This window comes from Hemicordylus capensis, chromosome 2 (assembly GCF_027244095.1).
Source record: "Hemicordylus capensis ecotype Gifberg chromosome 2, rHemCap1.1.pri, whole genome shotgun sequence".
NCBI lineage: Eukaryota > Metazoa > Chordata > Lepidosauria > Squamata > Cordylidae > Hemicordylus > Hemicordylus capensis.
In genome coordinates, this window is record NC_069658.1 from 224,143,028 (window position 1) to 224,169,400 (window position 26,373).

A 26,373-nucleotide genomic window follows, 5' to 3' on the forward strand; every position below is an offset into this window, starting at 1 on the left:
TCATCTAGCCAAAGATTGTGTACACTGACTGGCAGTGGCTCCCCAAGGTTTTCAGGCAGGCGTCTCTCCCAGCCCTACCTGGAGATGCTGCCAGGGGTTGAACCTGGGACATTCTGCATGCAAACAGATGTTCTTCCACTGAGCTACAGCCCCATCCCCCAAGGGGAAGATCTCACAGAACTCTCATGTCAACACCCATCTAAATGCAAACCAAAGTGGACAACTGTTATAGCAAAGGGGACAATTCATGCTCACTACCAGAAGACCAGCTCTTCTCCCATTTCCAATCCTGGATGGTTATCTAGGGAACATATATGAAAAGGAGGTGGTCGTGACAGAGAAATAGACCCCCAATAGCATGACAACACCAAGAACGATGACAGTAAACTCGGATGAAATCAGATACTCTGGTCGGATCAGACAAATGAAACCAGCAATGCCACAAAGCAAATTGCTATCAGGTTCCCAGCCTTGGGTCCTCAGATGCTGTTGAACTACAACTCCCATCATAAGCCTTTGGCCATTGTGGCTGAGGATTATGGGAGCTGTAGTCCAACAACATCTGGAGACCCAAGGTTAAGAACCCTTGTACTAACCTAGGATTCAGTCACTCCAGATACTTTAAACTTTATTCAACATGCCCCTCATTATCAGTCTTAGTGGGCCACCTTCTCCTTCCTGTTGTCAGTGTAACGAGTGAGTGAGTGAGGTTTCTGGCCATCTTAAAAATATTGTGCTGCATGAAAATCAGTAGTAGCATCAGAAGAGCATGCCCAGATCTCACGTGACCAGGCTTTACTTCTCAGTAATCTCAAGAGCTGAATGGCTATTTTTGGTCTTCAGGAATATGGAAACTTTGAAGGCAAATATCTCAAATTGCCCAAAGGGTACTAAGTGGTATCAACTGGTTCTCAAATGTACACACTACAGAGTTATAAATCCATTTCCAGAAGGCACACCAGCATTCCAGGATTTTCTTCATAAGTTCTTTCTGGCCATAGGAGTCTGTGTAGACAAGACAGAGCTAGAGGGACCAACTGTCTGACTTGGTATAAGGCAGCTTCTGATGTTCCTAACTTCAACAGTTTACAAGGAACCAGTGTGGTGTGGTGATTAGAGTGTGTTCGACTAGGATGGGCGGGAGGGAGACCCGATTTCAAATCCCCAACCAGCCATGAAACTCACTGGGGGACTCTGGGCCAGTCACTTCTCTCTCAGCCTAACCTACCTCACAGGATTCTTGTGAGGATAAACATAACCATGTAGAGCACTCTGGGCTCCTTGAAGAAGGAGAACAATACAAGTATGAAGGTAACTAAATAAATCTTGCTTCTCGGAGTCAATGATTGTATCAAACTCTGTGTGTAGCCAGGATCCATAGCTTTAAGAACTCTGAAGCAGCCAAAATATAAAGCTTCCAAAAGAAAACAAATCTTTTGAGATGGGGGGGTGGAGCTCTGCAATGTACAGTAGAAAAGACACCCACAAACTCTGGAACTTGGAGAACACAATTATCTACTCTTGATCTGCCCACATGTTGCTGGGGAAGAAAGAGACTTGTCTCCTCTGGACCAAACCACTGCTCAGGTGTTGGAAAAAAGCATCTTAGGTGTGTTTAGATTCCCATCAGTAGCAACATCTATGTTCAGCAGCTTTCCAGGAAATGTCCCGTTTCTCAAACCAGCCAATTTCACCATTTTATATACAGAACAGCTTTTGCAAGAAGATTCGCTCTTGGGATATTGACCTTTTGCCACGGATCAGTGCTAGAGCACTTGCTTTGCATAGAGAAGGCCTCAGCTTCCATTCCTGCCATTTCCAGCTCAAAGAGCAGAGGCCTTAAAGAGCTGCTGCCAGTCAGAGTCGACAGCACTGGGCTATATGGACCAAGGGCTTGACTCTGTACATTTGGCCACTTCATAAGCTAATTCACACTATCATTGATAGGACACGTGCCCCACCCAAGTTCAGGAGCTGTGTGAGCTCCTGTTTTGTGATTGTGTTCTAGTAAAACACACAAGGAAGTAGGCACAGGTAGTGAGCATCAGCTAGCCTCACGCTAAATAAGAGGGCTCCATCCTACACAGGAGCTGTACCCAGCTGCTGTTTGAGGTAGGAGGGAAAGCCCTCCTACCCAGTGGGAGGCTAGCTCATGATCACTGCCTGATCACTGCCTGCACCTCCTACATTATTATTATATTGTTTACACAGTCAGACAGGTGTTATTGACTGGTTTGTTTTATCCAGACATCGAGTCCTTCCCAAGGACCCGGGATGGCTGAATTTTATTATCAATGTTGTTGCTGTTATTATTATAGATATTATAGGAGCCAGCATGGTGTAGTGGCTAGAGTGCTGAACTAGGACCGGGGAGACTCGAGTTCAAATCCCCATTCAGCCATGAAACTAGCTGGGTGACTCTGGGCCAGTCACTTCTCTCTCAGCCTAACCTACTTCACAGGGTTGTTTTGAGGAGAAACTTAAGTATGTAGTACACTGCTCTGGGCTCCTTGGAGGAAGAGCGGGATATAAAATGTAAAAATAAAAAATGTAAAATAACAATATAGATATTGTCGCAGAATATAGGCTGTAATAGCAAATCATTATTTCCTTGTTGGTGTTTTTCGTATATTTTTTCCGGTTAAGTTACGCTTCTTGCAATAACCCTGCAGTCTCCAGCCCTGGTTGCTCAACTGAAGATCCTGAGTCCTGTAGCCCACTTGCCACCAGATGTCCAGGGACTCCAGCACCTGGTGTGGTCCTTGTTGACCCGGGCAACGACTGATCCGGTATAGATCTATGAAAGTTACGTCTCACCATATTGTTGATGGGAGAGGCACTCTTTGTCTGGCTCCTGTGGTGAGACCTTTCCAGTATGGTTGGACCTCTGGCATAGCTCTCACCTTCCTCAGAGCACGCAAGCCCCACAAGCACACCAAGGTAGTGCCTCACTGGGGGTTATTAATATTATTTATTAATTCAATTTCTATACTGCCCTTCCAAAAATGGCTCAGGGAGAAATAATAATGGCTACACAGAGAAATAATAAATAAATAAGATGGATCCCTATCCCCAAAGGGCTGACAATCTAAAAGAAACATAAGATAGACACCAGCAACAGTTACTGGAGGTACTTACAGTATGTTTTCTACTAGCACACAATCACAGAACAGGAGCTCACACAGCTCCTGAACTTGGGTAGGACACTTGTCCTACTCTATTGATGACTTTGTGAACTAGCCTCATGTGTTTATAAGGACAGCGTGGGGGTGGGGGGAAACCATCTTCAACAGACAGTTGGGTCTTGTTTCTGCTTGAAGTAGCCTCCAACACAGATTTGGTTATAAACAAAGCAAGTTTACATGCAACCAAAACTTGAGGCATCCCACAAGCTTCTTGACAAGCATGAATCAAAAGGTTTGGGCCAGAACCATGTCAAAAAGAAACACAGCTTTAATGTAAATATGACTCCTTGGGGATATAATTCCAGATTGCACTCCTAAAATCTTCCTCTCTCCTCCATGGAGTTGCTCCAGGCCTTATGTCTTAGACCAAGGAAAAATATGCAGTGAGACAGAAGAAGATGTGGCTGCGCTCCAGCTTCTGCAATGGTGTAAGTAAGAATCCCAAAATACCCACATGATGTAATTTTTGTTTCCGCCCCCACCCCCCAACTTTTTAAAACAAGGAACCCAGAAATGCAAGTTCAGTTGTGGTTGCTTCCTGGCTGGTGTCAAGAAGCCTGGCTGGACTGGGAAGTGTGGCAGTCACTTCATGAAATCTTCAAACAGAGCAATCTGCTTCTTCCATCAAAGAGTGCAAGGTAAAATAAATATCTCTCTCTCTCTCCAGATTCTACTTCTAAGCCCAGCTCTCAGAGCTGAAGTATGGTCTGTTAAGACTCTAATTTTTTTTTTTTTTTGAAAAGAAAACATATAGTACATGAGCCAACTGGAGTGGTCAGTACTGTCTGGAGGGGGCAAATGCTCATTGTGACCTTTGCCCCTAGAGATGGGAAAGAGGCGACAGCATTCCAGGCCTTACAGCTTTCAGCAGGTTGTCATTCTTTTATTGTCCTGAACATCGGGCCCGCAGCAGCCAAATTTGCAATAGTGTTTTAAAAGCTTTTCAAAGTCTTAAAAACACAAGAACTACTGAAAAATCTTATTGATGTTGTCAGAGGAATAGAAGTGAAAATTAGCTGGAATGTTCTCCAAATGTTACCCCATGGAATATAACAATTAGTTCGTTGTTGCCCTAACCCTGATCCTAACCCTTTCCTCCACACAAACATGACTGCAATTTCACTGTAATTGTTGGGGGGTCAGGATAAATAAGGGGCGATAACACCCAGACTACTATAAGTGCAACAATGCTACAATCTCTTTTCCCTCTGTAGGGGGGTAGACTTTGCCAAAAATCATTATGAGCAATGGTCCTCCAAGATGGTACCAATGGCCAAAATCTGTGGGTCTGGCTCAGAGACTAATAAGGTCACTTTAACCATTACAATGAGACACCTGAAAAAGTTTCAAAATACATTTGACGGATGAGCCGCCTCCTCCAGCAGCAAGGATCCCCAGGGCCCTCTGCCTCAGTGATGCGTCCCTCCCAGGACGAGAAGCCAAATGAATGCCGGGAGTGAGCCAGCATGTCTTCCGCAAAGGTAAATCTTGCCTCACCAACCTTTTGGACTTCTTTGAGAGTGTCAACGAGTGTGTGGATCAAGGTGATCCAGTTGACATAGTCTACCTGGACTTCCCAAAAGCTTCTGACAAAGTTCCTCATCAAAGACTCCTGAGGAAACTTAGCTGTCATGGGATAAAAGGGACAAGTACATGTGTGGATTGCTAAATGGTTGAAAGACAGGAAACAGAGGGTAGGTATAAATTGAGAGTTTTCACAATGGAGGGAAGTAAGAAGTGGGGTCCCCCAGGGATCTGTACTGGGACCGGTGCTTTTTAATTGATTCATCAATGATCTAGAAGCAAGGGTAAGCAGCGACGTGGCCAAATTTGGAGATGATACCAAACTCTTCCGGGTAGTGAAATCCACAACGGATTGTGAGCAGCTCCAAAAGGATCTCTTCAAACTGGGGGAGTGGGTGACAAAATGGCAAATGAGGTTCAATGTTAGCAAGTGTAAAGTGATGCACATTGGGACGAAAAACCCCAACTTCAAGTATATGCTGATGGGATCTGAGCTGTTGGTGACGGACCAGGAGAGGGATCTTGGGGTTGTGGTGGACAGCTCATTGAAAGTGTCGACTCAATGTGCGGCAGCTGTGAAAAAGGCAAATTCAATGCTAGGGATCATTAGGAAGGAGATTGAAAATAAAATGGCTAACATTATAAAGCCCTTATACAAAACTATGGTGAGAACCACACTTGGAGTACTGCGTACAATTCTGGTCACATCTTAAAAAGGACATTGTTGAACTGGAGAAGGTACAGAAGAGGGCAACCAAGATGATCAGGGGCCTAGAGCACCTTTCTTATGACAACACCTGGGGCTTTTTAGTTTAGAAAAAAGACGAGTGCGGGGAGACATGATAGAGGTCTATAAAATCATGCATGGTGTGGAGAAAGTAGAGAGAGATAAATTCTTTTCCCACTCACACAACACTAGAACCAGGGGTCACTCCATGAAATTGATTGCCAGGAGGTCTAGGACCAACAAACAGAAGTACTTTTTCACACAACCCGTGATCCACTTGTGGAACTCTCTGCCACAGGATGTGGTGACAGCCAACAACCTGGATGGCTTTAAGTGGTGTTCGGATGACTTCATGGAGGAGAGGTCTATCAATGGCTACTAGTCGTAGGGCTGTGGGCCACCTCCTGCCTCAAAGGCAGGATGCCTCTGAGTACTAGTTGCAGGGGAGTAATGGCAGGGCAGAGGGCACGCCCTCAACTCCTGTCTGTGGCTTCCAGGGGCATCTGGTGGGCCACTGTGTGAAACAGAATGCTGGACTAGATGGGCCTTGGGCCTGATCCAGCAGGGCTGTTCTTATGTTTCTTATAATACAGAACAGACCAACCCCAGCTGAAATGCAAAACTTCATGGTTGGGAAAATGCCGTTGCTCAGCATCCATTCCATTTGTGAGAGCAAAGTCTGCACAGAGAGGAAGGAGGTCAACCAGCTTCAAACAAGATGAGCGTGGAGATTTTCTAGGCCTGGAAATCAGTTCAACCAGGGAATCTAAGATTATACCAAGGGTAGAAATGTACAAAAAGTTGTGTCGAAATAGAGTGTTTCAAGCACGGGGGAAAATGCTCACTCAAGAAAACAACCACATTTCAATTTGAAATTTTTTGACGTTTTGAGCATCATTCTGGAGGCCTGTATTTTCCTTGCTGTTTTGTTTCCTGGCACTGGCTTGCAATCTCATTGCTTCTTAGTTGGCCTGTTATCATACAAATCAAGTGTTGTCATGGGCAACTATGCCCCATTGGTTGGTAGTAGGGGGACACACAAAAGGAGGGAATTTCATAATGTATTCAAAGGGACTCAGAAGCAGAAAGAGCCCTTATAGTGTGCCTCTCTTGAAGAGGATACCATCAGGAAAGGAGGAAGGTTGGTTTGATTTTGTCATTTTCTTTTATCAGCACCATCGACTATAAAATGCTATGCTATACTGGCTGTTGTTGCTATAACTATCTGGTTCTGCTTGATCTCAGATTGACAGAGGAAGAATTTGGTTGCCTGCCTGCCTTGAGCTGTGATTGTTTTATTTGTGAGATAGTGCTGTGGCGAGAAATGCACAATAGCAAGAATGTGTGTACCTGTGTGTTTTATATATAATATTTCTTGGTGATTGCTGTGATGAGCGTCATGTTTGGCCTTGAGACTAACTTTTGCTTCACTCACTGCTCTGGTCTGCTCTGCAATCTGCATTGCAAAGTGTACTCAGTCAAAATGTGGCTGAAGTTGCTCTAATTGAGCTTATGGCTATGCTTGCTGCTTGCTAAGGGTGCTGCTGTGGAAGCTGGTGCAATGCTAGGAATGTAAGGAGTCGTAATTGTGTGCGCCAGTCATGCTACTGCAGTGTAGGCACTGTGTCTGGCAGTGGATTCTGAGTCAGTGATTCATTTTTGGACTGTGTTTGAGATCTGTGTTGGAAGCGACAGATTCCCTTTTCAAGGCAGGGTTTCAAAATGCATTGCAAATTGCAATGCAAAACTTGTGAGCAGTGCACTCTGAGTGCAGCTTGTTCTGGACATAAGGAACAATGGGGAAACTCAAACTACCCCATTGCTCCCCATGGGTAGCTCCTAGGAACATCAAAGTGGGTTGGGTGGTAGGGCAAGGTGGGTGCTACCTACCACCCAATCAAAAAAAGAAATGGGCAAGCAGGTGATTTAACAAATTTTTAAGCTTTCCCCCAAACCCCCATAGGGTCACGTGCTAGCTACCATCTAAGTAGGATGGCATGGGACATGCTCTCCCTCCACCCTCGCTACATTGCTGGGTAGACAAGGTGGGCTGGCTGTCATCATCTTATCCAGATCATGACTGGTAGACAAGCACATCTCCCTCCTCCTACCTCAACTTTTGCTGACACACTCAGGAACGCACACAGGGCTTGGAGCCTGGCTCTTCTTATCCCAACTGTGGTCGTGAGAATCAACCCACTGAGTTTTACTCAAAAACAACAAGCCCTGATGCCACAGGATTCATAGCGCACTGTGAAGTTTCAGCTTCACTTCTAGCAAGGACTGAGAGGCAGAGCTCAAGCTGAATCATAAGGAAAAACTAAAAACTGGAAATGAAGACATCATCTGGCAGTATAGGGTGCTTGGGGACTTGACGCTGGCACCTCAGAATCAGAGATGCTTTTCCAACTCTGGTGAAAGTCTGGGAGACTTTCCTGGATTTAAAAGTTTAGGGTAAGAAAAGTGTTTTAATGTATTGAGTTGATGAGCCACACTAGCAAAAAAAAAAAAGACTGGATTCGTAATTCTCCGACAGAGCCTAGAAATCTTACAGAAACAGGTGGAGCTGCCTTCTACCGAGTCAGACCCTTGATCCATCTAACCACGTATTATCTACACTGAGTGCCATTGGCTCACTGAGATTTTAGAGAAGGATCTTTCCTGGCACTACCTGGAAATGCTGCCAAGGCCTGGATCCACCAGGACCTCCTACATGCAAAGCAGAGACTCTGCCAAAGAATGGCGGCCTCACCTCATGCCACACAGTACTGTCTTTGATTTAGTGAGTCGATGCAGAGTAAACGTCTTGTCCTTCCACACCCCTCTGGGGGTGGGGGGGAATCACCCTATTTTAAGCCGCTACTCCACAATGGAAGCCAAAGAAGTGAATAAGCATGTGTGGAAAGTTAATTAAGAAAAGTTGGAAAGCATTTGGGATCGGTGCTCTCTGCAAGATTCCCACACGTTACTGACGACAACTCCCATAATTCTCAGCCACAGGCAGTTGCAGCTAGGGATGCTAGGAATTGTAGTCAACGACATCTGGGAGTCCCTGTTACAGGGCACGCTGTCTGGGATCCCAAGTAGTCTTGCAGCTGCAGCCACAGGCCTTCCTTTCTCCTTTCCTCTCCAATCCTTTCTGGACATGCCGGCCCAGTTTCAACTCTATGACACATCAGGAATGCCCCATGGGCCACCTCAGCAGCCAGCAATGCTTCACCCTTCCAGGAAGCTTGCTTAAGTCAGCTCCGCAGCAGGCTTGATGGCTTGTCTCCTGACTGTTGCCAAGCCTCAGAGGAGCAAGCTGATGGACAGCAAAGAGCCTGAGTCACAACAAGGACGCTGCTTGTGCAGGGACAGGCTCACTCTGCGATGCTTCTGCATCTGAGCCCATCTGAATTTGCACAGGGTGTGGACACATTTCAGCCAAGGCCAATGCAACAGAAAAGAGAGCTGTGGGGGTGGTGTTCAGCCTGTTGTGGGGTACCACCCATGCGGTGGCTGCACACGCCTGGCATTGCGACAGCTCCCCTTGCGATGTTTTGAGAAAGCAAGGCTCTGGACCGTTCATCTGAAGGACAGCTGCAGAGTGTGCCATCAGAGTCTGGCAAGCCACAGAGAGGCAGGGCACGGTGTTCCGTTTCCCAACGTTGCACCACTGTCTGACGTGGCCCTTTGTTACTCCTCGACCCAGTTGTGTGCTCCTCTCTCCATGTCCCTGACCGTTGCCAGAAAAAGCTCCCTCCTTCAGAAATCTGGATCCTGAAGGCAGGACACTGCTGCCAAAGAAGCAGAAATCACAAGTGCTAGCATCCGTACAACACTGCTGAGAGCAAGCCTTACGATAATCCTCCAAAGCAGACTCCTGAAAGCAGGTGGGGAGAGATGCAAGGTCACCCACTGAGTTCCTAACAGAGCCGGGATCCAAGCCTGGACCTTCTGATTCACAGACTCCAGGAAACGTATCATTTGTATTACTCAGAGTGTTTTGATCTGGCTGTGTTTTTGTTTTGTTTCTATTCCAAGAGGGTGACAAAGAGTGCACACAGAACCCTGGACGGAGTGAAGGGAGGAGGGCAGTGGTCTGGCAGCACGTGATGCACCCCTCACTGGAACAAAGCAGGCCCAAACTGGGGCGGTGCTGGGGCGGGAGGCCCCCGGGAGCCCCACGAGCGCTGCCATAATCTTCCTAATGGAAGCAATTGCATGGATCTCCTGCCTAAGTAGACCACATGATGCGGGCAAACACAAAGTGGAGGCCAAGAGAGATCGGACGCTCCCCCTCCTGAATATGGGCACATTCTAAGCTCATCTGAGTCCGCTCCCATGAGGGATTAAGCTTGCTTTCAGGGTTGTTTTAGGAGATGAAAGCAAAAGCGAGGCTCAGGAGTCCACATGCGGCACACAACTCGAAGCCTGCCACAGAGGCAGTCTGGCTTGCGGTTGCGGTAATCCCAGCACCGCAGCTGGCAAGGAAAGGACCAACAGCCTCCCCTGCAAGCAGCAACAAGCAGGGCCTCCCATCCTGGCTGCCAGGAGAGCCACACCTCAACAAGTGCCCTGGCCGCCTCCCAACTGGCATGCACCTTGCAGGGGTGACTCAGCCGCACCAAGGGGAAAAGCAGGCCCGGCGGCTACTCTCCTGGGCCCAGCTGAGAAACAGCAATTAAAAGTAATTTGTTAAGCAAAGCCAATTTAAAAAGACACAGTGCCTCTGCCAGGCTCCATGAGTGCCACCCACTGCTCGCTCAGGCTAGGCATGGCTGCCAACTGGAATTGTGGCGGGGGGGGGGGGAGACTGCCAGCTTCTTTTGTATGGCTCATGGCTGGGTGGTTACAGAGCCAAGGCTGACAGAAAACAAGCCCTTGACCCCAGAGATCAAAGCTAGGGCCACTTCAAAAGAAGTTGCCTTGTTCTGGAGGAGCAAGGCAACTCCTCAACCCCGCTCCCCAAGACACTCCTGGAGAGGCGGAATTGGCCACCATCTTCTTATGCACACAGAAGTGCTATTCACTGGTACCAACAGGGCCTCTAAACCTAAGCCATTTCCCCCACAGCTGTAGACACCCGTTTCAAGTCTTTAGGTTAGTTCCAAAAAGGAAAAGAATGGCAGCCCTGCTTGAACAGACCATCTAGACCAGGGATTCTCAACGTTGGGTCCCCAGATGTTATTGGACTTCAACTACCATAATCCCCAGCCCCAGTGGCCTTTGGTTGGAGATTATGGGATTTGAAGTCCAATAACATCTGGGGACCCAACGCTGAGAATCCCTGATCTAGGCCAGAATCCTGTTCCCACCAATGGTCAAAGAAATGCCTCTGGGAAGGTAGGCTCCCTCTAAACATGGAGGTCCTGTTTAGCTATTGTGGCCAACAGCCACCGTGACCATGCATGTCTCCTCCATGCATGTCTCACCACCTTCTAAAGGGTGCAACTACCACCCTTGCGGCCTTGAGGTCCACAGGCTAATTCTACACTGGGTAAAGGACCTTGTGCTACTACCCATCAATCTCATTGGATGCGCTTGAGCACCAGTAATTTTTAGAGCAATTTCAAAGCCACAACAATTGAGAGCCAGTGTGGTACAGTAGTTAGAGCATTTGATTAGGAAGACCCGAGTTCAAATCCCCACTTAACAACAAGACCCACTGAGAGAAACTGGGCCAGTCACCCATCTCTCAGCCTAACCTATCTCACAGGGCTGTTGCGAAGATAAACATAACCACGTACATCACTCTGGGCTTCTTGGAAGAAGAGCGGGATATAAAGGTAAAAAATAAAAAGGCATATCAGTGAGACAGCACAAAGTCTTCACATGGCATGTGGCTAAGATCATGTCCAACTCTCTTTCCAGCCTCTGCTGGACGCTTCATGCAGAGAGGTCATCTCCTCTCCCACATCCCACTCCCGCCAATATCTTGGCCCCCCAAAGCACTTTGCCACAGACAGCATTTCCCCACAAATGTTTGCTGGCACTGAAATGCAGCAGTTGCTTGCCTACCCTTCCAGGGCATTCATACAGCGTGAGCCAGAAAGCAGAAGTCAAACATCCAGGGCCTCCCGTCTTCTAGGAGCAGGTGAAGGGGAGCCTCTTCTAGGCACTTTTGACTGTCAGAGGCAAAGGAGAGTCCCCAGTCTGTGGCCTGCACTTTCCCCCACCGTATCTCTTTCTAGAAATTCCAGTGGATATTCTGAAAACTGCAAACCCCGCACCAGATCTCAGATGAGGTCACACACAGACTTAGGAAAGGCAAACAGACACCGGAAGAGCTCTGCAGCAGAGTTCGCTTCCAATCCTCTTGGTCATCTCCTCTCGCAGAGCAGCAGACACCTCATCTCCCACCCTGCTCAGACATCCACAGGCCAGGAAATCCCTCCTGGTCCACAGACACTTCCTTCCATCTCAGGCTGTTCTCACCTCCGCTCCTTCAACCCGAACAAGAAGCAGCAAAATATTTTTGTTTCTCTCCAAAAAAACATGTCCTAGACCCGGAGTGGTCTGAGGCTCTTCAGTTTGACTACAACTCCCAACATCCCAGATGAAGCTGCCTTCTGCTGAATTAGACCCTTGGTCTGTGTTGCCTTCACTAGCTGGCAACAGAGAAGAGTTTTTTCCAGCACTAACATGCTGCCAGGGATTGAACCTGGTACTGTCTGCATGCAAAGCACAAGACTGCTGAGCCCCAAGACAGATAAGATTTCCTCCTTTCCCATGTTTGTCCTGATCTGTCACCCCTATGCTTTTTTAAAATACCAACTTAATTTCCCACACACATTTTTTCTGGGTTGTTGTTGTTTTTTACTGGATGGAGACCATAGCTGCTCCTTTCCAACCCAACCCTTTCCAGGTTATTTCTTCCCTGACAACCCACAGATATTATTCCAGCCCCTCCCACTTTACTTCTGAAGCCCATTTCTTTCACAAACCTCTCCTGCAAATCTGCTACTTTCCTGGGTTTGTCAGAGTTTTCCAAATCAGATTTGGGAGGTTCTAGCTTGACAAGAACATGTTACAGGCACATTCCCAAATTGCACACTTTCCTGCCCACTGATTTCTGTGAGAAATAACATCCTCAGCTTTCCTCTACTTTACCTGGAGGAAAGTCCTACTAAAAGGTAAAGATGCCTAGAACTGGTCTCTTACTGTCAGGCTGTGAAATGTCAAGCATGGCATTTAATTTAAAAACCCTATTTGTTATGGCTTGTTGTTTTATTGTGATTATGTCCTCTATTTTTCTTACCCTCTTTAAGTGGCTTTTTTTGTTTTGGTTCTCTGCTTTGAGACCATTTAATTAAGCAGCAGATTATTTGGTTCTCTAGACAAATAAAAGCAACATTTTTATTATAAACTTGTGTGTGCTCATGGGAAACATTTAGAGAATTGGATAGACGAAGCTGACCTACTCTGAATATGTCAGAGCTAAATTTTTTATTCACTTTACTTTCAGTCCATCCCCATCTGTGTCTCCTTGTGAAAAAGTCCAATCAATTTCAATAGGATTTTCTTGTAAGCCTGCAGGGAGGCAAGCTGGTCTTGTGATATCCCTATGAACTGTCTGCTCTGGTTTGCATTTGAATGGGTGACTACATGAGCACTGTGTGATGTAAGGTATTCCCCCTCAGGGGGTGGGGGCATAGTCCAGTGGTCTACCATCTGCCTGCATGCACAAGCTCCCAGGTTCATTCCCGGGCACTATCTCCAGGTAGAGTTGGGAAAGACTCCTTCCTGAAACCTTGGGAAGCCACTGCCAGTCAGCGCAGACAACCGAGTTCGCTAGACCAACGGTCTGACTTCCTATAAGGCAGCTTCCTATGCACAAGGACAACTTCATTAATGCATATCCTACAGGAGGTGGCTTATAGTGTTTTTTTTAGTGTAACATATAAAGACATGAACTAAGCTAGCCTGGGTCTAACCTTTTCCACCTACCCACGTGGATCAGTCTAGACTGATGTTTTGCATGCTCTACTTTGATAAGTACGATAGACATTGTTGGCTTGAATTGAAGCAAGTCTCTCCCAGGAGAGGTTGAAATGAGTAACTGGGTGGGTAGGTGAAAAATTCTCTTTTCCTTTAGTGAAATGAACGGATGGAGAGAAATCTCCCCCACGATTTCCTCCTCATTCTTGCCCTTTCTTTTCTGCTCTCTTTATTTTACCTCTCCTCCAAATATTCACTCTGCCTCCAGTCAGCCTCTCCGTAAGAAAGTCATTGTGGAGTAGTGATGATCAGCACTTCAGATTGGGAAGACCTGGATTCAAATCCCTGTTCTGCCACAAAAGTTCACTGGATGATCTTGGTGCAGTCAGTCAGTACTATTCGCCTAACTTACCTTCCAGGTATCCACTTCCGGAAAAGTAACAGCAGCAAAAGCAACCCAGTTTAGGTACACAGGAAGCTGCTTTCTACTGAGTCTGACCCTTGGTCCATCAAGCTCAGGACTGTCTACTCTGATCATTAGCTGCTCTCCAGGATGTCAGGTGGTGTCCTTCTCAGCTCAATCTGCAGATGCTGCCAGGGACTGAACCTCAAACCCTTGGCATGACACAAAGCCAATACACTACCACTGCGCTACAGCTCCTTCAAATAACTCAGTGTAACAACATAGCTGTTCTCCCCCATTACAACCCTATCAGGTAGCAAATCAACTGAAACACCAGATAAGATAACTAACTTTTCAAAGCACCTCTATAGCCAATGGTGGAACAAGTATGTTTTCAGAAGGCACCAAAAATACAACAACAAGGAGAAGGCAAGTCAGTCAGGCTTCCTAGCAAAAGGAGTTCCACAGGATAGGGGCCACTCAGAGAAGACCATGCCTTGTGTGGGTGGTCATCAGCAGCCCTCCAAAGAAGGCAGCACATGTAAAAGGCCCTTCCTGATAGTTCTTAATGTTATTTTAAACAATGGTTACCAGAATGTAATGATAGTTATTAGACTCTAATAATACTCTGAGAATTGTTTTTATTCTGTGAAAGTGTTTGTTTTTGTTTTTATATTGTAATTTGAATTGTGTACACCACCTAGATAAGATAGATATATCAAGCAGTATTTAAATATGATAAATAAACAGTAGTAGTTATAATAAAATAGTATTTTAGCACCCAGTAATAATAGCTATTAGATCCTAACTGCAGTAATAGCTATTACAGCCTAACTCCAACAGTAACAGTAATAGTAATACTAGCTGTTAGCTCTTAATAGTAACAATATGGTTAATAGATCCTAATATCAGCAACAGTTTCCTAGTAACAATAATACCAATCAAGTAAAAATAGATGAGACACATATTCAACTCCTAGTAGCAAAAGAACCACCATGTAGTATTAGTTAGAGTGTTAGACTGGGGAAACCCAAGTTCAAGTCCCCATTCAGCCATGAAGATCACTGGATGCATCTGAGCCAGTCACTTCTCTCTCAGCCTAGCCTACCCCACAATGTTGGGGCAAAGATAAACATAACCATGCACACTGCCTGGGGCTCCTTGGGGAAAGAGCAAGGTATTCTTGTTCCTACTATCCTTACTACTACAACATTATCATTAGAGTCCTAGAAGTAATGGTAGATATTAATACCTAGAAGTAGTGTAAGAGTGATTTGACCCTAATAATAACAAATTACTACATTACTGTCACTGCCGTTATGCCTGCACGATTAACATGATAAGATTACTATTGTTGGGGTGATGATGGTGCCCCACCGTGTCCCTCCACTTCCGGCCCCCGTCTCCCCACCCCCCACTTCCGGCCCCCTCCTCACCGGCTTTGACGGCCTCCAGCACCGCCCTGCGCAGCCCAGCTCGGCCTCCCCCAGCGCCAAAGACGACCAGAAGCGAGAAGCGCCCGCCGCCTCCCGGTCCTCCGGCCCCCACTGCCGCCATATTCCTGGGCGCCTCCTCCGCTGCCGCCGCCTCGACGCACCGTCCGTTGGCCACGCCCTCCAACCACAGACCACGCCCGTCGCGTCACCGCCCGCCAATGAGGGTGAAGGGGGCGTGGACCGACGGAAAGAGGGTGGGCGCTGCCCGCGCGCTTACTTACGCATAACGTAATAGGGACGACTGCGTCTGGAGACGGCGGCGCCGTGCCCCTGAGCACGTGCAGAGTGCGCTGCCTCCCTCTGCAGTCACTGGCCAGGAAACCCAACGTGTTTCGGGTCCTTCGGGGCCCATAGGTACCTTTTGGGAGGACTGCTCAGTAGCACCTGAGCAAGTCGTACATGTGCAGACCGCCCAAAGGCACTTTATCTGAGCATGTGCCGTGTGAGCTAAAAATACAAGGAAGGGGGGCGGCGAGGCAGAGACCACCCGCCCAGCCTCTGTAGAGTATCTCTCAAACAAGGTGCTCCTGACCATGCACAGAGACCTTTTCCCCAAGTCAATATGAGAACTCCTGGAAAAGAGTACAGGGCACCTTTCATTGAACAAGCGAAAGGACGGCTGAATAAAAAGGGTCGCCTTGCGCGAGTGGAGTGCTGTGCCCCAAGTAGGTTAAAGAGATACTGAGAAAGAACATGGTCCTTTCCACAAATGAATAAAAGGAATGCTAAAGAGTGCCCCGACCATGTGCAGAGCACCTTTCCTTTCCTTCATTGATTTTGTTTAAACTACCTCTGCTATAGTTGCCTAATCGCTCAGCGAGGAAGTAACTTACCTAGGGAGCAAAGTCTTCTACCAAAGACAACCACATGGCTCTGTCTGTGGTCATCAGGAGTCAACTGGACGGCACAACTTTATCTCTGTACTGCCTTTCACTAATCAAAAGTTGGCCACTCAAAATGTAAAGCTGCAAATACCACTTCATTCAAGTATTCAGCCATGAGACTTGCTGGGTGGCTCTGGGCCAGTCACTTCTCTCTCAGCCTAACCTACTTCACAGGGTTGTTGTGAGGAGAAACTTGAGTATGTAGTATACCACTCTGAGCTCCTTGGAGAAAGAGCGGGATATAAAATGTAATAATAATAATAATCACTTTGCAGCAGAGGTGCCCAATCTTGGGACCACAGATGTTGTTGGACACAACTCCCATCATCCCCTGTCACAGGTAATAATGGGAGTTGTAGTCTAATAACATCTGAGGACCCAAGGCTGGAAACCCTTACTTTATCGAATCCATTCGATAAAGCAAGATCGAATCCATTTACAGCCTGATCGAATCCATTTACAAGTAAGCACTGCAGGCCTCTTTTGGTGACATTTACTCCCAAGTAAGCGTGTATAGGATTACAGCTCATTTTAAGTTAACATGATTTTTAGGCTACATTAATAAAAGCACAGTTTCCAATTCAATAGTGAGAAGCAATAGTGCCACTTAATTCTATCACACAGTTTCTGGAGAACCGTGCCCATTTCTGAGTACATTTTAAGATGGATGTAGACAAATTGAAACAGGTTCAGAGGATCCCTATAAAGAAAGGTTGAAGGAGCTCGGTATGTTTAGTCTGGGGAAGAGAAGAATAAGAAAAAATATGACAGCTGTCTTCAAAGATCTGAAGGGCTGTCGTCATGTAGAAGACAGAGCAGATTTGTTCTCTGCTGCCCCAGAGCCAGAAGACAGAACTAGACCTCAAGGACTTGAGACAGAAAGGCAGATTTCGGTAGAACATTAGAAGAAACTTCTCAATGGTAAGAGCGGCTTGAAAATTGAATCAAGTTCCGAAAGTTACATAGCTTGGGAGTACTCCTGGACCTCATGCTCTCCCTGGTTTCTCAGGTAGAGGCAGTGGCCAGGAGTAATTTTTATCAGCTTTGTATGTCATCTATGTCCATTCCTAGAGGTAAAATGACCTTAAAACAGTGGTTCATATGCTGGTAACCTCTAGACTTGACTGCTGTAATGCGCTCTACTTGGGGCTGCCTTTGTACATAGTCCGGAAACTACAATTGGTACAAAATGTGGCAGCCAGATGGGTCTCTGGGGCAACACGAAGGGTCCATATAACACCGGTTTTGAAAGAACTGCACTGGCTGCCAATATGTTTCTGGGTGAAATACAAAGTGCTGGTTATTACCTATAAAAGCCCTTAACGGTTTGGGTCCCGGCTATTTAAGAGAGCGCCTCTTTTGTCATGAACCCTGCTGCCTGGTAGGATCTTCTGGAGAGGTCTGGTTACGGTTGTCACCAGCTCGTTTGGTGGCTACTCAGGACCGGGCTTTCTCTGTGGCTGCCCCAGGGCTTTGGAAGATGCTCCCTGCTGAAATAAGAGCATCTCCTTCTCTGTTTGTTTTCAGCAAGACCCTCAAGACTCTCCTGTTCTCGCAAGCTTTTAATTAGAATTAATTTTAATAATTTGTTTTAATAACTGTTTTAAACTTTTTATTGCCCCTTGTGTATTTTAATCTGTGTTTTTAAAAATTTTGCACACCGCCTAGAGATGTACATATTAGGCGGTATAAAAACATGAGGGAGGGAGGAAGGCGTGGTTATTTCCTCTCCTTGGAGGTCTTCAAGCAGAGGCTGGACAACCATCTGTTGGGGATGCTCTAGGTCTGGATTCCCTGTACTGAGCAGGGGGCTGGACTAGATGGCCTCCAAAGGACTCTCCAACGCTAGGATTTTATATATTTATTTATAATGAATTGTTATGCTGCCTAGCTGGCTAGCCCAGATGCCTCTAGGTGGTTCATGTAAATAAAAACAGATAAAAACAAAATTAAAAAAATAAAACCATTTAAAGCCATTTAAAAATGGAAGGCCTGGCTAAAAAGATGTGTTTCTAGTGCTTTTATAAAGGCTGGTAAAGGTCTTGAGCATGCTTTTAGGGATGTTTAGGGACACACGGAGCTGCCTTATACCGAGTCAGACCCTTGGTCCTTCTAGCTCAGTCTTATCTGCACGGACTGGCAGTGGCTCTTCAGAGTTTCAGGCAGGAGTCTCTCCCAGCCCTAGCCGTGAAACTAGCTGGGTGACTCTGGGCCAGTCCCTTCTCTCTCTCAGCCTAACCTACTTCACAGGGTTGTTGTGAAAGAGAAACTCAAGTATGTAGTACACCGCTCTGGGCTCCTTGGAGGAAGAGCGAGATATAAAATGTAATAATAATAATAATAATAATAATAATATCTGGAGATGCTGAAGTGATTGAACCTGAGACCTTCTGCATGCAAGCAGATGCTCTGCTAATGAGCCATCTCCTAAGGCAGGGGCTTTCAAACTTGTGTCCCCAGATGTTGTAGAACTACAAATGGCCCCATCCTCACTGTTGCATTGATGACAGGAATTGTAGTCCAGCAATATCTGGGGACCCAAGTTTGAGAACCCCTCTTACAGCGCTCACATGTAGGCACTTATCCAGTTGCAAACCAAGCTGCACTTCTTAGCAAAGGGGACAACTTGTGCTTGCCACCACCAGACCAGCTCTCTGAAAGCAGACCCCACTCTGCTCAACAGGGCTTAATGGAGCCTTGATTTGTAACAGGGCTCAGGTGGGAGGGGATCAGTGCTTCTGGAAAGAGGGTCTGTTTGGTGGCTGGTGCTGTCAATCATTTTCCTTTCAAGGGTATAAAACCCTCTGCTGGGGCCAAGTGCAGGTGTGTCTCTGGGGGAGTGTGTGTGAAGAAAAAAAAATTGAATGATGCTGCTGTTTAGAGAGTTTGCTTGCCTCCTCTTTTGGGGAGTGCAGGTGAGTTTCTGTGGGGTAGGACCTTTTGGGGATACAGCTTTGCTGAGCTGTAAGGAAGAGAGCTTGCAGTTCCTTTTGATCCCTAAGACAAAAGCTTTCCTCTCTGGAGTGAAACTTCTGGGTAAGTAAAATCTCACCTGTGCCTAGTGTGTGTCTGTGCACACACCCCTGAGGGTGGGCCCTTAAAGGAGCTGAAGGGGTAGCTGTTGGCACAAGAGCCTAGAAGAGACCAGTCACAGGAAACTACTTTCTACTGAGTTAGGCCCTTGGTCCATATAGCTCAGTGCTGTCTAAACTGACTGGTAGTGGTTCTCCAAGACTTCAGAGTCCCCTTCCACCCAGCCCTGCCTGGATATGCTGCTGGGAATGAACCTAAGACCTTCAGCTCTACTGCTAAGCTATGGTCCTATCTATGTCCAGGCAAAAAGTGCTATTTTAAGGTGACTTCTTAAAATAGCCTTTCTTCTCTGTGGCTGGGAATCATGGGAGTTGTAGTTCTAGCAATGTCTGGGGTGCTAAGGCTGGGAACCCTTGTGCTACCAAACTTCATAAATGTGATTTTTTTTTTTAAATGCCACATCCCCCACAAAAGCAGAAATGTGAGCAGAAAAATGAGACTAGTGCTGACTAAGGGGAAATCTGAGCAGGTGGTGTTGCATCTTTAGGTAGTGAAACTGTAAACACAGCTGTGCCTAGCAAGGCATGGGGCAGAGATGGGTGGGGTCAGGGGAATCAGACCAGGGGAATGATGACTAGTGAACATGCCCCCCCCCCCGCTTTTCTCTGTTCTGAAGCTTCAGAACAGAAAATAAAACTGTGTTATATGGGGTATAGCAAAGCTGGAGAAGGGCAGCCCAGGTGAGCAGGGGTTCTTCCTTCTGCACACATGACACAGAACTAACTTTTGGAACTCACTGCTACATTATGTGGTGAGGGTTTGGATCCCTTTAAAAAGGGGTTTATGGTGAGGTCAGCAGTGGCTATTGAGCATGATGGCTTTGAGAAGCCTCCAAGCTCAGAAGCAGTTTATCTCTAAATTGCTGGGGGACAATGCTGAGGGAGGCTTGTTGCCTTCAGAACTTGCATGTGGGCTTTCCATAGGTTGGAAGGAGAATACTGGATTTTATAGACCTTTGGTCTGATCCAGCAGGGCTGCTGGCTTGTTAGGAGGCAAGGGGCTAGTTCAGTGTAGCTTGAAGATCCTTGTGAAAAACATGACTAGGAACATGGTTCCCCTCTAGGCTGAGAGACTGGCTGGCTGAACTAACTCTATGGGATGTATGTGGAGAAAGTAAGTCTAGCTTGTTGCCAGAGGTATACAAAAGGGTGGGGGGAGACCATGACTGGATTAGTAACTTATTTCTCGTGGTACTTCTCTCCCGCAGATCATGAAGACAAGCCCCACCCGCTGCAGAATGACTCTCTCTGTGGGACTTCAGTGGCTCCTAGACCAGATGGCTCTGTGGCAGTGAAGGTGGCCTTTATGGGATGCTATGCTAAAGCACAAGTAAGGTTTTGGAGAATGCCCTGCCCTGCTTGACCCACTTCTGTAACCCATATGAAAAGTACTGTATTTCACTTTGGGGCTCAAACATGCAGGATAAAGTTTGCCCTAAACTTATTTTGCTGCTTTGATTAGTCCTTGAGTCCGACCCACAAATTTTGGCCCTCAGTACCATGTCGGGGCTCGAATGCTCATAGCAATTTCTGGCAATGTCTGCGCCTTCCTAAAGCGGTGACAGCATGGTGGTTTCCCTCACTGCTTTCTGGGTGTTATCACCCCTTTATCCCTCCCCCAAACAGTCAGGGTACAACTGCAATCCTCGTTGCAATGAGGAAAGGGTCAGCGTAACAACAAACCAATTGTTTTCCCTCCATAGAGTCATCTTTGGAAGACATCCTGCCAATTTTCATTTCCATTCCTCTGATAACATTGATAAACTTCTTAAACAGTAGTCTGTGTGTTTAAAACTTCTAAAAGCTTTTAAAACCCCACTACACATCTGACCACTGGTCATGACAATCGAAGCATGAGAATGCACTGAAAGCTGAACGTCTTGCAATGCTATTGCCTCTTTTCCTCCTCCAGGGATGTAGTCCTGTCAAATATCCTAATGATCATTCACCCCAGCTGGCTTGCATATGATATACCCCCAATATCTCTTTCTGGTGCTGCTAGACTGGGCTTCTTTTGGATGAGAGCACGAGAGGCTTGTGCTTGAACCTTTTAACCAAATCTCTCAGAAGCTCATATGTGCCCAAATGTGTCTGGAAATGCTGAAGAGGCTGGCTGTCAGTGACAGACCTCAGGTGGGCTACATGACTTGACATCCATCTCCTTCTCCCCAAGGATGGAAGCTACCAAGTAACCATCCAGATGGAGGGCGCTGGAGCTGGTGGCCAGATCACCTCCTACAAAGAGGAGCTGAGGTGCCCAGAACCTCTCCTAGGTAAGGTCCAAGTGCTCTACTTTCCCTCACTTAATTGAGGACTCTGATCCCCATTGCTGAGGCATGGCAGGTACATCTGCAGAGTAGCAACTCCTTGATGGTGTTGCCTATATTAGTGATGGGGCTGTAGCTCAGTGGCAGAGAGCATCTGCTTTGCATGCAGAAGGTGCCGGGTTCAGTTCCTGGCAGCATCTCCAGGCAGGGCTAAGAGAGACCCGTCTCGACCTGAAACCTTGGAGAGCCTCTGCCAGTCAGAAGAGATGGTACTGAGCTGGATGTACCGATGGCCTGACACAGAAGGCAGCTATAGGATGGCAGAAGAACCCTGCTGGATGGGGCTGTCACTCCATGGAAAAGAGCATCTGCTTGGCACGCTGGCCGTATCCACCCCCAGCACAGTACCAGGGACGGTTGCTCTTGGCTCATATTTCTTCTTAGATGGTGAGCCCTTTGGGAACAGGGATCCATCTCATTTATTTCTCTCTATAAGCCACTTTTGAAAAGCAGTATATAGATGTTTGTTGCCAAAAGTCGCAGGTTCAGTCCTTGGCAGCATCTCCAGGTAGGGCTGGGATTAAGCCCTGTGGCCCTGGAGAGGAGCTGCCAGTCAGAGTAGACAGCACAGAACTTGAGGGAGCAGGGCAGGGCTGTAGCTACAGTTGAACAAGGGGAGGACAAATGTCCCTGGACCCCTGAGGGGGGCCCACTGGCTGAGTGATGGTTGGCTCTTTGCTCTTGCCCTTATGCTTCTCTGAAGAAGGTGGGAGTGGCAAGGGCCCATCTTGACACCCTGTCCCAGGGTCTGCTCCAACCTTGCTACACCTGGAGCAAGGGCTTGAGCCAGCAGAAGGCAGCTTCCTATGTCAGTGGTGGCAGGGAGGGAGTGGTAGCCAGCCTTCAGGTGCTGCTGGGCCAGGATGGCAGCTGCCACTGATGCTTTGACGAGGGCTGGTGGTATACTTCTTAGTGTTGCTGGCTGGTGTCCTATAGAATGTATACCCAAAAGGAGGAAAGGTACCACTAAGTCTAGGAGGATGCCAGCATGGCTAATGGGTAAAGTCAAGGAAGCCATAGAAGGGAAGAAGACTTCCTTCCGGAATTGGAAGTCCTGCCCAAATGAAGAGAACAGAAAGGAACACAAACTCTGGCAAAAGAAATGCAAGGTGGCAACAAGGGAGGCGAAGAGAGAGTTGGAGGAGCATTTAGCTAAAAGCATCACGGGAATAACAAACTTCTTTAAATACATCAGAAGCAAGAAAACTGCCAGGGAGGCAGTTAGACAATGAAGGAGTGAAGGGGATTATTAAGGAGGATATGGAGGTTACAGAGAAGCTAAATGAGTTCTTTGCATCTGTCTTCACGGCAGAGGATACTGAGCATATACCTGTTCATGAACTAGGCTTTTTGGGAATGGAGGCTAAAGAACTGAGTCAGATAGAAGTGACAGAGATGATCTAAACTGACTGGAAAAATTAAAAACTAGCAAATCGCCAGGACCAGATGGCATCCATCCAAGAGTCTTTAAAGAATTCAAATGTGAAATTGCCGGTCTCTTTGCAAAAATATATAACTTGTCACTACAATCAGGCTCTGTACCAGAGGACTGGAAAGTATCAAATGTAACACCAATTTTCAAAAGGGGAACCAGGGGCAATCCAGGCAATTACAGGCTAATTAGCTTAATGTCTGATCCAGGCAAATTGATGGAATGCATCCTCAAGGATAAAATGGTAAAGCACGTAGAACAGGCCCTGCTGCAGGAGAACCAGCATGGTTCCTGGTAAACCTGTTTTGGAGTCCTTTGAGAGTGTCAACAAGTATGTGGATCAAGGTGATCTGGTTGACATGGTATACCTGGACTTCCAAAAACCTTTCGACCAAGTTCTTCATCAAAGACTCTTGAGAAAACTTAGTAGTCATGGGATAAGGGGGCAGGTTCATGTGTAGATTGGTAACTGGTTAGATAGGAAACAGAGGGTAGGGATACGTGGTGAGTTTTCACTATGGAGGGAAAGAAGAGGTGAGGTCCCCCAGCGATTTGTACTTGGACTGGTGCTTTTTAATTTATTCATAAATGATCTAGAAGTTGGGGTTAAAAAACAAGGTAGCCAAATTTGCAGATGACACCAAACTATTTAGTGTAGTAAAATTCAAAACAGATTGTGAGGAGCTCCAAAAGGCTCTCTCCAAACTGGGTGGGTGAGTGACAAAATGGCAAATGCAGTTCAGTGTTGGCAAACATAAAGTGATGCACATTGGGACGAAAAACCCCAACTTCAAGTATACGATGATGGGATCTGAGCTGTCAGTGACTGACCAGGAGAGGGATCTTGGAGTGGTGGTGGACAGCTCGTTGAAAGTGTCGACTTAATGTGCGGCAGCTGTGAAAAAGGCCGATTCCATGCTAGGGATCATTAGGAAGGGCATTGAAAGTAAAACGGCTAATATTATAATGCCCTTATACAAAACTATGGTGCGGACACACCTGGAGTACTGCATACAATTCTGGTCACTACATCTAAAAAAGGACATTGTAGAATTGGAAAAGGTGAAGAAGAGGGCAACCAAGATGATCAGAGGCCTAGTCACCTTTCTTATGAGGCAATACTGCAACACCTGGGGCTATTTAGTTTAGAAAAAAGACGACTGCAGGGAGAAATGATAGAATCATGCATATGATTATAGAATCATCTGTAAAATCATGCATGCTGTGGAGAATGTCTATAGAGAGAAATTCTTCTCCCTCTCACATAACACTAGAACCAGGGGTCATCCCATGGAATTGATTGCCAGGAAATTTAGGACCAGCAAACAGAAGTACTTTTTCACACAATGCATAATCAACGTGGAATTCTCTGCCACAAGATATGGTGGGGGGTTTGGACAACTTCATGGAGGAGAGGTCTATCATCGGCTGCTAGTCGGAGGGCTATAGGCCACCTCCGGTCTCAGAGGCAGGATGCCTCTGAGCACCAGCTGCAGGGGAGTAACCGCAGGAGAGAGGGCATGCCTTCAACTCCTGCCTGTAGTCTTCCAGTGGCATCTGGTGGGCCACTGTGTGAAACAGGATGCTGGACTAGATGGGCCTCCTTGGGCCTGATCCAGCAGGGCTGTTCTTGCGTTCTTATATTGGTCACATGGGGACTCTCTGCTCTTGGGACTAACTCTCATGAGAGTCTGCATGGATGGCAAGGCAGGGACAGAAATCCAGAGGCATCTTGTGAGGGTGCCACCCTTCCTGGGGTTATGTTTCTGTACCTGAGGAAGTAGAAGCTTTCTCCTGAGCTGCTGCCCAAGGTGCAGAATGACCAGCCCAGCTGGCAGCCCTGAAGAGGGGTCTGAGATCATAAAGGATTATGATGCTATCACGTGGGTAACAGAGAGCAGACGGTGCCCAGCCCAGCTGCAGTTGTATATTTTGTCCATGCAAAATGTAGGTGTCGCTTCAGCCATGCTCTTCCTGTACTCTGTGGCTATTTTTTTGGCTCTCTGGACTACAGGGGCTCATGCCTCTGCCACAAAGCTGCGCTTCTTTGATTACTGGGGAAAGCGCAGGCATCAGTCGTTGATAGTGTCTTGGGGTAAGTTGACCCATCTGGTGGGATGCTTGCAGAAGCCTGTGACTGCCTAAATGATAGGGGTCCACATTTTTTAAATGAGTCTCATGTTCCTAGTCCTCTGTGTTATATCATGTGTTGGGGAAGGAGCCCCTGTGAATAAAAACTGTAATTGTCAGAGCCAAAGCAGGTCCCATAGATGAGGGGTTGACCTGAGGCTGTCCAGCTGCTGGACTACAACTCCCACCACACTCTGCTGCAATAGCAGGGGATGATGGGTGTGGTGATCAACAGATTGACACTTTCATAGCTCAAAGTAGATGACCCTTGTCTGAGGTGGAATTGTTAATGGTTATTCAACATGGCAAGAAACTGCCCTAATTATATAGCTTTGAAAGGAAGCTGAAGAATGAGTGTTGGGAGGCAATTGCACAACTCAAACTGCCAGAACCGAAGTGTGTTGCAGATGTGGAGTTACAAAACCTTGGCTGCCTAAGATGCCAAAATTAGCAATGCCAGGAACAGGAAGGAAATGTGTTGAACGCCAACAGCCAATCCTTCTGCCAGCCAGAGATATGTAACTAGACTTGGAGGAGCTTTTTCCTCTGGGGTGTTAATTCCCAAGTGGCGAGTGCATGGGCCCATATCTGTAAGCATGAAGAACATAGGAAGCTGCCAGTCTTCTTGGTCCTATTCCCCTGCCCTTAGGAGTCCTGGGTCCTAGCCATCCCTTGCTGTCAGCTGCATTCTCCTTGCAGAGTCTGTGAAAGAGGTTCTGCTGCCCTCTCCTCCTGTCTCCAGGCTTTCCCACTGCAGCCTCCTGCCCATAGCCAGCCAGCTTGAAGTTTTGGAGGGGTAGCAAAAAAAACAAAACTGAGGGAGGCCAAATAAGCCACCCCCATCAGTCCTAAACAACATTATTTAAAAACTAACTTGTAAAATTAGGAGGGCAGAAAAATTTAGCGGGCTAAGCTGACCTAGTCCCTCTTGGCTATGGGTCTGTGCTGCAGCTTTAACAAATGCTGGCATCTCTGTTCTGAAATAACTGCTGCAGTGGAGACAGAGGCACCAATCAGCAGTTCATGTAAAACGGAGTTTTATGAAAATATGCCTCCCAAATGTAGGTCTCCAAGGTGAGTGCAGCATACCATTTTTGTAAAATAAGGTTTCAACAGGAACAATACTCCGCTGCTGAACATCTGACCCCATCTTCTGCCAACTTGGTACATGTGGGCCACGTTGGAGGGGAGAAGTTGAACTAACCTCAATTACAGCAGAGCAGGCATGTGTGAGAAGAGCAAGCCCATTA

The 26,373-nt window shown here is 46.9% G+C and overlaps 2 protein-coding genes across 4 annotated transcripts in view; one reads left to right on the plus strand and one right to left on the minus strand.

Annotated features, from left to right (window-relative positions):
• MAP1S (microtubule associated protein 1S) overlaps positions 1-15,407 on the minus strand; it is a 57,917-nt gene extending 42,510 nt beyond the window's left edge. The window contains exon 1 of the mRNA XM_053297323.1: positions 15,199-15,407. Coding sequence (XP_053153298.1) covers positions 15,199-15,319 — 121 coding nt within the window. The 5' untranslated portion in view covers positions 15,320-15,407. The remainder of the gene's footprint in view (positions 1-15,198) is intronic.
• A 3,540-nt stretch (positions 15,408-18,947) lies between these two features.
• The window catches only part of LOC128345824 (zona pellucida sperm-binding protein 4-like), a 40,640-nt gene continuing 33,214 nt past the window's right edge, over positions 18,948-26,373 (plus strand). Inside the window, exons 1-3 of one of the 3 annotated variants that reach the window (XM_053298368.1) lie at positions 18,948-19,178; positions 20,443-20,564; positions 21,408-21,507. In XM_053298368.1, coding sequence (XP_053154343.1) covers positions 19,007-19,178; positions 20,443-20,564; positions 21,408-21,507 — 394 coding nt within the window. In that variant the 5' untranslated portion in view covers positions 18,948-19,006. Of the gene's footprint in view, positions 19,179-20,442; positions 20,565-21,407; positions 21,508-24,902; positions 25,089-26,373 lie in introns of those variants that run through there. The other 2 variants (XM_053298367.1, XM_053298369.1) reach the window with 2 other exon arrangements.